The sequence below is a fragment of the Saccopteryx leptura genome, chromosome 9 (assembly GCF_036850995.1).
Source record: "Saccopteryx leptura isolate mSacLep1 chromosome 9, mSacLep1_pri_phased_curated, whole genome shotgun sequence".
Taxonomy (NCBI): domain Eukaryota; kingdom Metazoa; phylum Chordata; class Mammalia; order Chiroptera; family Emballonuridae; genus Saccopteryx; species Saccopteryx leptura.
The window spans coordinates 92153726-92169519 of NC_089511.1; the positions used below are offsets into that span (position 1 = coordinate 92153726).

The window sequence follows — 15794 nt, forward strand, 5'->3', positions numbered from 1 at the left end:
GGTGAGGGAAGATCATTTTTAATGGTAGACCAACAGTGCCTCCTAATGATTAACTACTCATGCTTTCTAAGGAAAAATCTTAGTCAAAAAGAGGAAATGTAAAAAGGAAATAGCAAAATGGAGTTAATATTGTCCTAATGTAAGGGGACATAGAATTGTCTGAATTTTTATTTTTTTTTTAAGACATAAAGATGCCAGCTGGACTGCTTCTCTAGCCCAGGTATCAGGCCTTGAAAACCAGATCAAATGCAGGAGTCCACAGTCTTGACCACAAAGTGCTGAGAAAAGTAAAAGGGCCAGAAATCTTATTTCCAAGGATGGTGAACCTGGCGAGGCCTAATAAAGAATAAGATCAGGACCTGAAGAAGGACACATAGCCACATTCTTTTCCCATCCTTAACTGGCCCTGATCACTCTTATACAAAAAGCCTGTGAACTGAGGATTGTGAAGGCAAACTTTGGAGCCGAAGCTTTTTTGTTTGTTTGTTTTTGTATTTTTCTGAAGCTAGAAACGGGGAGAGACAGTCAGACAGACTCCCGCATGCGCCCAACTGGGATCCACCCGGCACACCCACCAGGAGCAACGCTCTGCCCACCAGGGGGCGATGCTTTGCCCCTCTGGGGCGTAGCTCTGCTGCGACCAGAGCCACTCTAGTGCCTGGGGCAGAGGCCAAGGAGCCATCCCCAGCGCCCGGGCCATCTTGGCTCCAATGGAGCCTTGGCTGTGGGAGGGGAAGAGAGAGACAGAGAGGAAGGAGGGGGTGGGGGGGTGGAGAAGCAAATGGGCGCTTCTCCTATGTGCCCTGGCCGGGAATCGAACCCGGGTCCCCTGCACGCCAGGCCGACGCTCTACCGCTGAGCCAACTGGCCAGGGCCTGGAGCCAAAGCTTTCTGACTGCTCAGGTTTGCTGGTAATTCAGCTAAAGACATATTCAATTCAGTCCTAGACTGAATTGGTGTCGAATAGGCGTGTATTGGTTTCATAGTGAGCCAGTCCTCATCTCTCTGTATTAGCCAGTCCTCATCTCTCTGTATTGGCAGCATGAGCTCCCGCTTGTTCCAGTAACAGATAATCTATATTAGAGCTGGGGAGGCCTCTAGGAAGCTGAGCATACCCCCTTTATGTGAAAGTAAACTTTTGAACCGGGCTAAAGCACAAATGCCTGCATCCTGATACAGTCCCTGGGACTGACTCTGCATCACTGAATTCCATATTAAAAGATGTAAAAATTTCACCTAGCAATAAACATAAGCAAGCAACCATGTATAGAACAGTATATAATACTAGCTCTGGTGAAACATAGTGGCTAATTGTGTGGGTTCCTGGCTCTGAAACTTAACCAGTTCCCTAATCATAAGGAAGTTATGTATCCTCCCCTTAACACAGTTTTCTTAGCGATAACACAGGGATAATAGTGCCTGCTTCATGATGCCATTGTAAGAATTAAATTAATTAATATGTATTTAAGTGGTAAACATTGAGCACTTCATAAATGTTAGCTTTTATTATTAAAGAGGAGACATATATATAAGTAAGTTACAATATAATGTAATACTTCATGATTAACATTTTTATAATTGGGACAATCAGGAAAGTCTTCACTGAGGTGACAGAGGCAAAACGAAAAAATCCAAGAGTTGGGCAAGAAAAGGGCACAGAAGTGATAAGAGCTATGTTTGTTTATTTTTTTAGTTATAATTTACATACAACACTGTATTATTTTTTTCAGGTGCATAACATCCTGATGAGACATTTATATACCTCATGAAATGATCACTACTATAAGCCCAGTATCTATCTGTCTCTCTATATAGTTATATTATTGACTATATTCCTTTTGCTGTGCATTACATCCCTGTAACTTATTTTATACCTGGCGATTTGTACTGCTTAATCCCCTTCACCTTTTGCATCCAACCACACCCCTTCCACCCTCATCCAGTCTGGCAACCATCAGTTTGTTCTTTATATCTATTATGTTTTGTTCTGTTTGTTCATTTGTTCACATACATGTGAAATCATACAATTTGTCTTTTCTCTCTTTGACTTATTTCACTTAGTATAATACACTTGAGGTCTATCTATGTTGTCACGAATGGCAAGGTTTCTTTTTCCCTTTTTTTTTTTTTAATGGCTGAGTGACATTGTTGAATGCTCAGCAGATGGCAGGCACTATGGCACCTGTGCTACAAATATCATCCCTTTCACTGAGGAAGAGAGCTCAAGGAGGTTATTAAATGATCGGCCTTCGAGCACACAGGAATGGAAAAATACTGGGATGTTTATTTTGAAAGATGAGTTGATCTGTCCCTGGAGGATCTCAGCAGAGGTAACTTCCCATACGTGTGAGATGGACTAGCTGGACTCCTGGACACTAGGGGGGCTGTGGCGGTGCAGACCAATCCACACGGGATTTCGCCTGTTACATGACCAGCGGGACTTAAAGGTTAGGGCAATTCCGGAGAAGTATAGAATTGTAGGCAGGCCACCGAAAGCGTGGCAACGGCCATGTGGGCCAGTCCTGGTCCGTTCACGGAGCGCTCGTTTGCCCGCCCCGGGACAGGCCGGGAGGCGCAGCCAGGACCGGCGCCCACAGGAGAGCCCACCTCCTGCCCCGCCCCCGACGCTGCCCGAGGCGGGGTCTGGCTGTCCCGCGTGGCCTTCCGGGTTCCCAGGGCTCCTGCCCCACCCTGCAGCAACCCCTGCGCCCAGTCCCCTCTTGCAGCCTACCTGTTGGAGCACCGCCAGCTTGTTTCACTTTTATTTCCCCAACTACAAAGGTGACCGTCCACTAGACTAGGTGACTAGCAGGTGCGCTGGAGAATATAATTAAGTGAAGAGATGAAGCTTGTTTCTGGCAATAATGGAGAACTCTCTCAGGACATGACAGAGCGGATTTCAAAATGATCTGTGTAGCCAACACAGAGGAGATAAGGTTCTCCCACTGGGTCCACAGGTGTGTTCCAAGCATATAATTTCCTTTTACTTTATAGCTCTGGGACAGCCACATACTAGAGGACTGTGTCTGGCTTTATGTCTGCATGTGTCTCACCAACAGTATAAAGTAATGTTAAGTAATATGGGGCTGTAAGGCCGGTGACCGTGGCCCTGCAGGTTCACACTGGATTGGGGCAGATGGTAAAGGAACTGTGTAGAGGGAAAATGGTGGGTGATTCAGTTTTATTAGTTTCACTCACAATGGCGGACAAGCAAGCAGGCAGGGAAAACTGTTTCTTTCTTTCAAGTCTCAGGAGCAAATAGGCAGAAAGAAAAACCCCTTTTCTGGCAAACAATAGCAAAAATGGCCCCTTCCCAATGGCCGCAGGCAATCCGCAATCTAGAATCTGCGGCCCTGAGGGCAAGCACCGGCCACTTACATCAACTATACATACTTGGTGCCGCTCTGTGCTCATGCACCAGTCAGGCAAAGTACAAATAAGCAAGCCTCACACACTCATTTGTCCAACATTCCACCCCTTTTACTCACATCACAATCTACACCACAGGTATCCCTGTGCAAGGAGTGAGGTACGTTACATAAACAAGCTACAGCAACAGCACGTTATACAATTACAATAATTACAAAGGTGGCCTTCACAGAGTCTCCCTGAACACTGCCCAAGGCGCTAACTGGAGGCCCATCTTTAGCCCCCTACCTCATGGTAGGTGAGAGGATGTAATGCAGGTGGCCAAGGCCAGGCAGGTCCACAACGGATTCGGGCAGATGGTAGAGAAACTGCAGAGCCACAAAGTGTTGGGCTATTCCGTTTAATAGTCTTACAACAGTGGATGAGCACACAGGCAGGGTAAAACTGCTTCTCAGGCAAAGAAACAGCAAAATGGCCCCTCACAGTGGCAGGCAGGCAACCCGCCATCTTCAATCCCCTGAGCGCAAGCACCCATAGCCTTACATAGGCCATGCACACATGGCATATCCTCGTGCTCACACACCAATCAGGCAAAGTGCTTGCAGCTGGCCCACCAGTGAGCAAGCCTGAAACAGCTGCCTCACAGAGGGCCTGTGTAGTCTAGGGCTGTGTCCATGGAAACCGTAAAATGTCCTTGGTGCATATCTGCAACTGGATGAGAGCAGCCTCTCGGTGCAGGAGGGCCTCCACCACAGCTGGGCCGCCCTCCATTAGGGTCTCTCATACTGTCCAAAAGCGACACGTCCATCCAACAAGGGAGTCGGTGCCCTACTCTGGTTGCAGTTCAAGAGTCCATTATACTGCTTAATGATTACTCCACAATAGTGTTATAAAGTAGTGTACTTTATTCCATAGGTTACATAGAGACACCAAGGCAGTTTACAGAAGAAATTTTAGGAGGAGCTTTATTAATTAGCTGGCTAGCTACACGGGGCACAATCCCAAATCATGTAGGGCCTAATACAGTTCTCAGCCTGCTTTTATACAAAATCAAGTACAGTACTGGACAGAGTGGGTAAGGAGGGGCTTGTGATCTCTTTGTTTAGAGGTATAGTTACTCTCATGACTTTAGGGTGAGTCCGAGTATAGCAGGGGTTGGGAACCTTTTTGGCTGAGAGAGCCATGAACGCCACATAGTTTAAAATGTAATTCCGTGAGAGCCATACAACGACCCATGTATTATGGGTACGCATTATCCAATAAAAATTTGGTGTTGTCCCAGAGGACAGCTGTGATTGGCTCCAGCCACCCACAACCATGAATATCAGCAGTAGAAAATGAATGAATTGTAATACATGAGAATGTTTTATATTTTTAACGTTATTATTATTTTTATTAAAGATTTGTTTGCGAGCCAGATGCAGCCATCAAAAGAGCCACATCTGGCTAGTGAGCCATAGGTTCCCGACCCCTGGAGTATGGGAATTCTTTTTTTAAAAAATTTATTTATTTCTTTATTCAGTTTAGAGAAGAGAGACAGAGAGAGAAAGAGAGAGCAAGAGAGAGAGAGAGGGGGGAGAAGCAGAAAGCATCAACTCCCACAAGTGCCTTGACCAGGCAAGCCCAGGGTTTTGAACTAGTGACCTCAGCATTCCAGGTCGATGCTTGATCCACTGCACCACCACAGGTCAGGCAGAAATTTTTGATTAAGGTAAGTAAACATTGTTTTCTAAGGTTTTCAGATAAGTGCTATCTTCTTTGCTCTGTGTGGCAAGTGGCCCCAGGCACCCTTGCAGAGAATTCTAGGAAGTAGCTGAACTATGACTAGGTGACCCAGTTGTCCTTGCAAGCCAGGAAGCTCCTGTATTCTTCTCTTTCCATCCTCTACAGAAAGAAAGGGTAAGGGGGCCTGACTTTTCCTTTTAAAATACTAATTTTAACAATTTTTCAGATCCTTGACACCTTATCACAAGAGACAGCCCAGCTAAGGTAAAAGGTCCATTACAGGCAACTAGGCATACAGCTCTTTATTAACAGACCTCAGGGCCTTTCTATAAGCGCTCTGTCCCTTGCTACAAGCCTTATCCAAACCCCTCAGCAAGCTTACAGGGCCTGGCAGGGTCAAACACATTCATGGCCTGTGCCACCTTGATAGTTCTCTTATCTATTGATGCTGTGCTGCAAAAAAAAAAGAAAAAAAGAAAAAATGTACCTATTATTTTCTAATGCCAACACCTCCTGCACACTAGAAAGTGGTCAGTGGATTGTCAATTTCACATGGGGCCTCAGACCTCCCTGCCCATCCCTGTTAGGTGGGTCTCTCGGCCTCACCCCTATTCAAACTGGAACAATGGGTTTTAGGGAGGATTCTCTTCTCCCACAGCTGTCTCCAAGAAGTAATCCTGCAACTGTGCAACCTGAACGCCAGCCATTTTCTTGGAAGCTGCTAGGGTTGCCCACTTTTTCAGTGGCTGGTATTTCTGTTCCAGCTCAAGCTGCTGCCAAAACAAAGCTCTAAAAGGCCTTTATTAGACTTACCATCCACTTTTTCCGTCTGCCCAAGCTGCAATCAAATCTACCCACATCTGTGTTAGGGTAACCTTTTACAAGCCCATTTTCTTTGTTAGTTGCTGAGGGCTGAGGGGGGGAGGAAGCATGGGCAACAGCCCTCACTGCTTTATGATTCCATGCTCACTCCAGCTCTCCCAAACCTGCTACCATCTGTGTAACCGCATTGATGGGCTGCCCCATATAGGGGCCCAAAATAGCCACTAGAGACCCAAAAAGGGCTGATGGGGTGCTACAGAGAACAAGGTCCCTCATCCCTGCTGCAAATACTTCCTCATCTAGCCCATGGGACCTCAGGTTGAAAGCAGCATTCTTCATACCTAGTACCCAAAGCACCTTTACCATCTTACTATAGTAATGCCACCTATTCATTGCTCCTGGCAAGTCTCTGGCATTCTGTCAGAGTGTACAAATGGCGGCCACCACCCATTCTAATAGGGTATGGTTTCCTGGCTTGTCACTGCACTTCTGAAGACATTGCCTCAAAGAGGAGTGTGTGGTAATGGTGGCCAATTTCTCCACCTCTGTTCCAGAGAGCATGATGCCATCCACCTCCTATGTCCCACAACTGCAGCAACCAGGCCACCAGGGGCTCAGTAGGTTTCTGCCTAAATTGTGCCCCCAACTCCATCAGCTATGCCTGGGTGTAAGGATGAACCACAGAGTGTTCCATTACCTAAAGAGGGGGTCGTGCCTGCCGATGAGCTGCAGACTGAGTGGCACCAAAGGTATGCGTGGGAATGGTCACTGCAGAAAGAGTTGCAGGTCTGAGAACTGCAGGTCAGGCTACAGGCTGAGAACCAGTGACAACTTGAACTAGAGCGAGTGCTGGAGAAGGAGGTGGACTGCTCTCAAAAGCTTCAGTGTGAGATCCAGGCTGAGCACCAATGGTGCCTGGAACTCGAACAATCGCTGGAGAAGAAGTTACAGGTTCATGAGCTCCAGTTTACCCTGGAAGCAGAATGTTGGCACCAACAGTTGGTGGAGAAACAACTGTGGGTTCAAGAGCTGGAATCTCAGCTTCAGGCTGAGAGCTCCTTCAGTTGCAGGAGCCAAAGCAAACACTGAAGGTGGAGCTGCATCTGAGCCAGCAGAGTGGCTCTGAGCTAGTGCGAGCAGATGTTTCGGACTCTTCTGAGGAGAAAGAGATGGTTTGGGCTGAAGCTGCCATCCACAGACTCAGAGACCAGCCAGTGGATGCTCAGTAGATAAAATCCCAGCAGCCAAGAGTCCCTCAGCCTGGAGCTCTCGACCTCAGGCAGCCTCTTGCACAGCTCTCAGGGCTGTAAAAACATCCAGCCCATGGCCCCCAACAGGAGGGCCACCAGGAACAGCTACTCCTCTATTCCACCCTTCAAGGGTGTTGGCTGCCCCTTACCAATCTGATCTGAATCCTGTTGGCTATGCCAGGTGTAAGGCTGGTGGCCATGGCCATGCAGATTCACATTGGATTCAGGGAGGCAGCATGGGAACCGTGGAGCCAAAAAATAGTGGGCCATTCTGTTTATGAATCTCCCAACGCTGGACGAGTACACATAAGGGAAAACTGCTTCTCTCAGGTCTCAAGTGCAAAAAGGCTGGTGAAAAACCCCTTCTCCCACAAACAGTAGCAAAAAAATGGCCCCTATGAATGATGGCAGGCAACACACAATCTAGAATGTGCGCCGAGGGCAGGCGAGTACCTGCAGCCTCACATAGACTATACACAGGTGACGCTGCCTATGCACCAATCAGGCCATATGTAGGTCTTATTTGAATTTTGTCTCAAACTGCAAAATATATATATATATATTTTTTTTCCTTCCTTTTTCTTACGTAAGCTTTCCGGTTTCACAGGGGCCCCGCGGCTGCGCAGCTGCTTCCGCGGTGCCTCTGTCCAGTCACGTGGGGCGGGGTCTCGCGAGCATGTTCACGTGAGGCCGGTCACGTGCGGGAACGCAGGAGGCTCCACTTCTGGGGAGCTGCGGCCTGGACTAGGGGCGGTGGTGCGTGTCCTGCCTCAGGGAGCTGCGGGGGTGGGTGCGGCGGGGCCGCAGAGGGGACAGGCCGAGGGATCAGGCAGGACGGCCGGTCCCGGAGACCAGCGTCCCTTCCCGTCCTTCCCGCTGCAGATGCACCGGAGGAGCCCCGCGCAGGAGCGCGCCCCCGAGCCCGTGTGGGAGCGGCCGTGGTCGGTGGAGGAGATCCGCCGGAGCAGCCAGAGCTGGTCGCTGGCCGCCGACGCGGGCGTGAGCGGGGATCGGGGCCGGGGGAGGTCGGGACAGGGCCGGGCCGGTGTCCCCTCGGGGCAGTGGTTCCTGCTCTTGCCTTTCTAACAGCACATTCTCCACTCCGGTCCTGGAGCTCTCCCCCGTGGCGTGTGGGGCAGCGACGGGGCGGGCCCGGGTGCTGTCCCTCGGGCCTGGGCCCCCACGCGGGCTGCTCGTCCCGCTGCCCCGCGGTGGCTGTGGCGCCCTGAGGAAGCCGCACTGAGTGGGGCGACAGACGAGCCAGAATGTGGTTATTCTTGAGTGGGTTTTGCAGGCCGTGGCCCAAGAAGCTCAGAACTGCGATCCCCACGTCGTATGTGAATAGGATTTTTTTTTTAAACTAGTCATTTGTCATTTTACCCTTTATCTGTGATCCCTGTAGAATGACCACCCAACAGGACTTTAAAATTCCTCCAGAAACTGAAGAGCAAGTATCGACTGACTAGCCACCGTTTAGTGAGCTCTCTTTTTCAATTCCACTCGGCTTTAGTCCCGACAAAACCAGCATCTCTTGTCCACTCCAGCAGTCATGTACAAAAGGGGAAGGAAGTGGGTTCTTTTCGTTTTGACAAAAGAAATAATGTACATATTAGTGATAACTCGTCTACGTTTATTTTTTAAATAGCTACTACAGTTTCTGCAGGAATTTTCACAGCAGACTATCTCCAGGACTCATGAAATCAAGAAACAAGTGGATGCACTAATTCGGGAAACTAAAGTCACAGATTGTCGCCTACATAATGTCTTCAATGACTTCCTTATGCTGTCTAATACCCAGTTCATTGAAAATGTGAGTTACTTAGTCAAATCAGACTTATAAATAATGCTTTTTGGGGGATCAAGAGTCATTGTGATATTAAGTGATTTATTATCAGTTTCCCTTCTCAGTTTGATGGAAGTGTTGGTTTTTGGTAATATAAGCTTTCTGTGGGGTTAAAGCTATTAAAATAATTAATGAAGTTTTTAAAAAACTTTTTTTAAAAACTAAACTATTTTTAAAAAATAGTTTTTTTTAAAAACTTAAGTTTTAATTTCTTAATATTCTAGTCTTTACATTTCTTTTTAGTTTTGCTGGATTGTGTGGCACTCAAACAAGCCTTGTTACAGCATATTCTGTAAAGAGAGATGTGGGTGCTGCTGCAGTTACTGCTTGTTCCATTATGTTCTGATGAATTATATTAAAGGCATGTGTGTATCCACTTGGAATATTCTCAACTAATGTTTTATTAATGATGGCTGAACCTATAATACACAGGCAACGCTAAACAGATTACTGAGCTGTAATGCTACATGTAATTTTGTCTGTATATTCTCTGTTAAGTGCTAGGTCATAGGAGTTCATAGATGAGAGAGAACCTCTTCTTACAGCAGGTCACTATCTTCCATATAGTGTAATTCCAGAATAGAAAGGAAGCAAGTGTGGTTGGAACCCAGTGACTGAAAGTGAGACTATTAAGAGATGATGGTGGAGAGGAAGCTTGGTAAAACTGATCTGTATTTCTCATAGGGTGGCTAACTTCCTGAGTATCAGCATTAATTAGTCTGTGAAAAGAGGATTAATAAAGGAGACTACTTCCTAGGATTGTTATATGTAAAGTATTAAAAAAAATAGTTTGAAAATGGCAAGATTAAATAAAAAGCTCAAGATTCTGGATTCTTATGGAAAGACCAAATACTGTTATACAAGTATCTTATTTGGTATGTTTGTACATTTTTTAGTAGTTTGGGTTGGAATACCATCAGTCGCCTTTTGGGGGAGCTATGTGTAAACTGAAGATGTTAATCAAGATCTTAGAGATTTCTTTTGGTAAAGCTCTTTATTTTGTTCACTTGGATTCCCTATTTGCCATCCATCTAGTCCTCTTCTTAGTCCTTTGTGCCTCTTTCCATTCTAGTCTGCAGCCAGAGTTCCTCTCTGGATGAGTCTGTCACCACTGCCAAATTTAGCTGCTCCCAGGGCTCCTGTAATGTGTGTGTCACATGTCTTCTTCATTCATGGCAGAGCATGATGATGTTGGGAGTGCGGCTGAATCTCTCAGAATATCTATAGGCTGATAGTATATTTGGCAGCTTTTTAATGTATTTACTTTAAATCCTGACAATGGTCCTCATGTATCAAAAGTCTGACTTGAGTGATGGTGCCATTTGGTTTCATGGTTTTTATTAGAAAAGGTATTCAAAGTTAAGTAGGTTTCTGGGTTTTAGTAATTAACCTCAGAGGCAGCTACAGGGTTGCAAACTGCATTATGGAATTAGTGAAATTGAAGAGCAATCAGTACTTTGTAGGGCAAGAGGAATTAGTATCTACAGTAAAGGTTCCAGAGAGGATTCTGAAAGAGGAGAGATCCTGATTAATGCTTCAGAAGGGAACACAATTCTTAATTATTAGTCTGTTAATTTAGGAATTTTGTCCTGAAACAGCTGACCTAGTTAATAACTTTTTTAGAAGCATTTCCCAAGATAGGAAGGGAGAGAGATGAGAAGCATCAATTTTTTGCTGTGGCACCTTAGTTGTTCATTGATTGCTTTCTCATATGTGCCTTGATGAGGGGGGCCAGCGACCTTGGGCTTCAGATCAGCAACCTTTGGACTCAAGCTAGCTACCATGGGGTCATGTCTATGATTTCTTGCTCAAGCCAGCACACCTGCGCTCAAGCTGGCAACCTCGGGGTTTCAATCCAGGGTTCTCAGTGTCCCAGTCCAATGCCCTATTCACTGCGCCACCTCCTGGTCAGGAAATATTTTTTTCTTTTTTTTAACTTGAACCTTTCCTAGATAACTCTGTGTGTGTGTGTGTGTGTGTGTGTGTGTGTGTGTGTGTGTGTGTGTGTGTGTGTGTGTGCAGTTTGCATTTTTTAAAATTTATAAGCATTTTAACACATCAGTAAGGCTTTTGTGAACTTAATTTTTATTCTTTTTCTATTATATGACTAGATCATAATTTACTTAGCAGTCCTTCAAAATTAAAAGATTTAGTGGAGTATTTCGTATGCCTAGAGAACAGATAATAACCACAGGTGATATTGATATGCACCATCCTGTATTAAAAGATTTTAATATTTTTCCATATTTGCTTCAAAGGCAGTAAAGCCCATTTTTTTTTCTTGACTCTAAACATTTTTTTGGAGGGCTCCTTTATATTTCTGACTTATTACTCTTATCTGGAGAGAGAGAGAGAGAGAGAGAGAGAGAGAGAGTGTGTGTGTGTGTGTGTGTGTGTATGTATGTGTGTGTGTGTGTGTGTGTATATATATATATATATATGTTGTATGAAAGTAGGGATCTCATTTTGTTTTTTTTTTCCATGTGGTTGACTTTTATCAGATACAGTTGTCTCTTGCCATATCGCAGTTTACCTTTTGCTGTCTTACTGTATCGCAAATTTTTAAATTGTATATAATTTTGTATCGTGAATTTTTTGCTATATTGCAGGATTTTGCAGTATATAGGTATTTTTATATATTATTTTAATTATTTTTGCAGTAAAATAAGCACTTTCTAGCCTAAAATTGAAAACAATATAAAAATATTAATTAAAGCACGTTAAAAGAATATTAAATCAAAATAAAACATGTAGCGTACAGCAGGTGAGTAGACAAAGACTCGCACATATGGAAAACACAGGTACCCTGCTTCTGCTTGAGCTAGTTTGCCCAAGTGAGATTGTACACAGCACACTATTGGCTGCTGGATGGGAGGCGACCAATCAGAGCACTGTGTTCTGTATCCTGGGCTCTGATTGGCTCAGCGACTGTAGCATCAGTTTCCTCTGTCTCCTGTGTATTAGCATGTGTTCAGCATCTTGCCTTGTCTATTTCATATCGTCTGATTGCTGCACAGTGTTGCTTTGGGGTGTGTTTTTGTGAAGTTTTTGTAAAAAATTGAATTTATTTCAAGCCCTCCTATGTCGACCAAACATTCCGTGCCTTCTAAGGCTTCTGGCACCGAACCCAAGTGCCAGAGGAAGATCCTTACCATCACAGAAAAGGTGGAATTCCTTGACATGCTAAAGGAAGAGAGAAGCTATGTGGGTGTAAGCAGCCATTACGAGATCAATGGATCTTCGGTTCACTACATAAAGAAGGACGAAAAGAATATAAGGACCACGGCAGCAGTGCCTTTTAACAAGACTGCAAAGAGTATGGTAACTTCCCGCAATAAGACCATTGCGAGGATAGAGTCTGCACTGACCCTGTGGATCAGTGACTGCAGGAGGAAGAATATCTCACTGGATACCAACACTATCCCCATGAAGGCCAAGAAGCTTTACATAACTTTTGCTGAAAGTGGTGACGTTCACGACGGTGGCTAGGATGATGACGCAGAAGCAGGACCATTGAGTGCTTCTCCCACCAGACCAACCCCATTCATTGCCAGCAGGGCTGGTTTGATAAGTTTCAGAAACACTTTGGACTTAAGAGCATTTCTCTGCATGGAGAAGCTGCCTCTGCAGATAAAGCTGGAGCCAAGGAGTACATGAACCACATATTCAAAACCATCATTGAGGATGGGAGCTTTAAGCCTGAACAAGTTTTTAATATGGATGAGATGGGCTTATTCTGGAAGCAAATGCTGTCTTGCACTCTTATTACAAAGGACAAAACCAAAGCCCTTTGATTTAAGGCCCAGAAAGATTGTGTAACTTTTATTATGTGTGGGAATGCTGTGGGCTTTATGATAAAGCCAGGGCTTATTTATAAGTCCAAAAACCCAAAGGCCCTAAAAAACAAGAATAAGAATGTGTTGCCTGTGTTCTGGATGCACAACCTCAAGGCCTGGATCACGTAACTCCTCATGTCAGATTGGTTCCACCAGTGCTTTATCCCGGAGGTCAAGCTTTATCTGGCAGAGAAAGGCCTTGAATTCAAAGTGCTTTGGATCATGGATAATGCTGAAGGTTATATTGTCGATCTGTTGTATGATGACGTGCAGATAGGGTTCTTGCCACCAAACACCACATCACTGATTTAGCCCATGGATCAAGGTGTTATTCGTGCTTTTGCACGAAATGCCTTGCAAAACCTCAGTGAAGCTATGGACTCAGATGAAGACTTCTAGTTAAAGGCGTACTAGCACGACTACATACACCATTGCATCATGTCTCCTAAATATTCAGAAAGCCATAAAGGAGATAAGGAGTGAAACTAAATGCCAGTTGGAAAAATTTGTGGCCAGAAGTGGTCCACCATTATAAGGGAGTCTCTCCTGATGAAGTCTATCACTCTATGGTAGATAAGGTTGTAAAGCTGGCAAAACTGATGGGATGAGATGGCTTCAGTGATATGATTCCTGATGATGTTAATGTGATGCCCACCCACAACTGTTGACAGACGAAGACCTGACAGAGATGACAAAATCAGTAAGCAAAGAAGAGAAAGAGGAACAAGAAGAATTAGGGATTGAAGAAGAAAGAGGAGGTTAGCCTAACACTGAATTACCTCACAATCATGGTCAGAATGTCCAAAGAACTTCAGCGAGTGGCTCAAGAACGGGACCCCCAGATGCTTTGTTCGTTGCAGTTCTCAAATACAATCAAGGGTGGCATGTTGGTTTATAAAAACCTTCTCGTCCAGAAGAAAAAGCACCAGCAAATCTCCATAACTATGTTCCTGACTCGGAAGAAGACAACAGTTATGCCTATGCCTTTAGTGAAAACAGAAGTTAGAGATGAAGGCGAAGATACTGCACCACCTGATGAAGCACCTGATGAAGTGGCACCTTCAGAAGAGCTGCCATGCTCTGCCTGGCTGTGCAGTACATTCATCTCATCATCATCACCTTTATTGTCATCAGTACTGCACAGCTAATTCATCATCTTATCATCATCATTCAAGTTGTAGTATATTCACTGGTGAGCACCCATATAGAATTTTATATGTTGTTAAAATTATGTAGGTTTATGAGTGTAGAAAGTGTTTAAGAAAAGCATAGGAAGTGTCTCTAGAGTGTGAGAAAAGTTAACAACAGTGTGGAAAAGTTTTATAAGAGTGTGGGGAGGGTTTATAAAGCCTTGAAATATATATAAATAATAAATATAAGGTCACTACTTTGCGGATTTTCAGCTATGGTGGGTGGTTCTGGAACCTAAGCCCCACGATAGCTGAGGGACCACTGTAGTTATTTTCCTTACTGACTTTTGTCTGCTAATGCATGTGTGTGCATATGTGTTTATATGAAAATAAAATCAAGCTTACATGTAATTCTGGCCTCTGTCTTTTATTATGTTTATCTGCTATATCTAGTATCACAATCTTTTATTGATTGGTTGGTTGATATTAGAGAGAGACAGAGAAACATCGATTTGTTACTCCACTTACGCATTCATTGGTTGATTCTTTTTTTTTTAATTGGTTGATTCTTGTATGTGCCCATACTGGGGATTGAACTCACAACCTTGGCATAAAGAGACAACACCCTGATCAACTGAGGTACCCAGCCATGGCTTAAATACCAATGATTTCTGATAAGTTTTAATAGGGCAAGTCCCCATGACTCCTTTTATTTAAAATTGTGGTTTTCCTTGTGTTTTTGCCTTCCTATGTGAATTTGAGAACTCTCTCGCTGAGTTCCACAGAAAGTCCTATTAGCATTTTGATTGAAGTTCCATGGAATTACAGATTTGCTATTTGTGGCTTCCCACTGTAAATCATGGTGCCATGAGCATTTTACTGTTTGCAGTTATGATTGTTTTTCATGGAACTAGATTTCAAGAAGTAGAGTACTTGGTCAGAAGATACGGACCTTTAAAGACACTGTCTCATAACATTGGCAGATATTTTAGAAAGGTGAATAATAGCTACTGCTGAAAAGGTTTGAGAAATGGGCACATGAGTACGTGACAGTGGGAGTTATCACAGATTTGTGGAAAGTAATCTAATTTCGAAGGACCTATTAAGATTAAAAACCAATTTTGTCCTTGCGCTTGGGAACCCTATTTTGGAAAGCCTACAGATATAAAAGGGCCAGAGCGTAAGAATATGTGTGTGCAGATGTTCATAGCAGTTTGTTTACAAGAACAAAGACTCAAAATCTCAATGTTTACCAGTGGGAACTGTCATGAATGAATTATAGTTAAGTCCATACCATAGAATATCATGTAGATACTGAGGATATTGAGTCAACTCTTTATGCCAGAAAGTGGCCTCTGAGAGCATTAAGTGAAGAAATGGGGCAGGGAACTGTGTAGTACGAGTAAGTTTTTATTTAAAAGCAGTAGGGGTGGGAGAACTCTGAACATGTGCGAATGTCTATGTGTTTGTGTAAGAGTCACAGGGAACATAGAGGAGCACGCCCAGCTTAAACTCGCTATTCCAAGGGTTAGATGGGACATAGGGAAGGAACTAACTTTAAATCTCTCTTTTCCATATATATTTATGAACTTTTTTATTTTAATTGAGATACAATTCACATTCCATAAAATTCACACTTTTAAAAAGTGTGCAACTCGGGTTTTAGTATATTCACAAACTACTTGTATCTAATTCCAAAACATTTTCATCACCTTACTGTTTATAACAGGGGTCCCCAAACTACGGCCCGCGGGCCGCATGTGGCCCCCTGAGGCCATTTATCTGGCCCCCGCCGCACGTCTGGAAGGGGCACCTCTTT

General features: G+C 44.4%; 1 protein-coding gene across 1 annotated transcript in view; it reads left to right on the plus strand.

Moving 5' to 3' along the window:
- The first annotated feature begins 7887 nt into the window (after nucleotides 1-7887).
- WASHC2A (WASH complex subunit 2A) overlaps nucleotides 7888-15794 on the plus strand; it is a 67684-nt gene continuing 59777 nt past the window's right edge. The window contains 3 exon segments of the mRNA XM_066348197.1: nucleotides 7888-7922; nucleotides 8049-8165; nucleotides 8812-8976. Coding sequence (XP_066204294.1) covers nucleotides 8049-8165; nucleotides 8812-8976 — 282 coding nt within the window. The 5' untranslated portion in view covers nucleotides 7888-7922.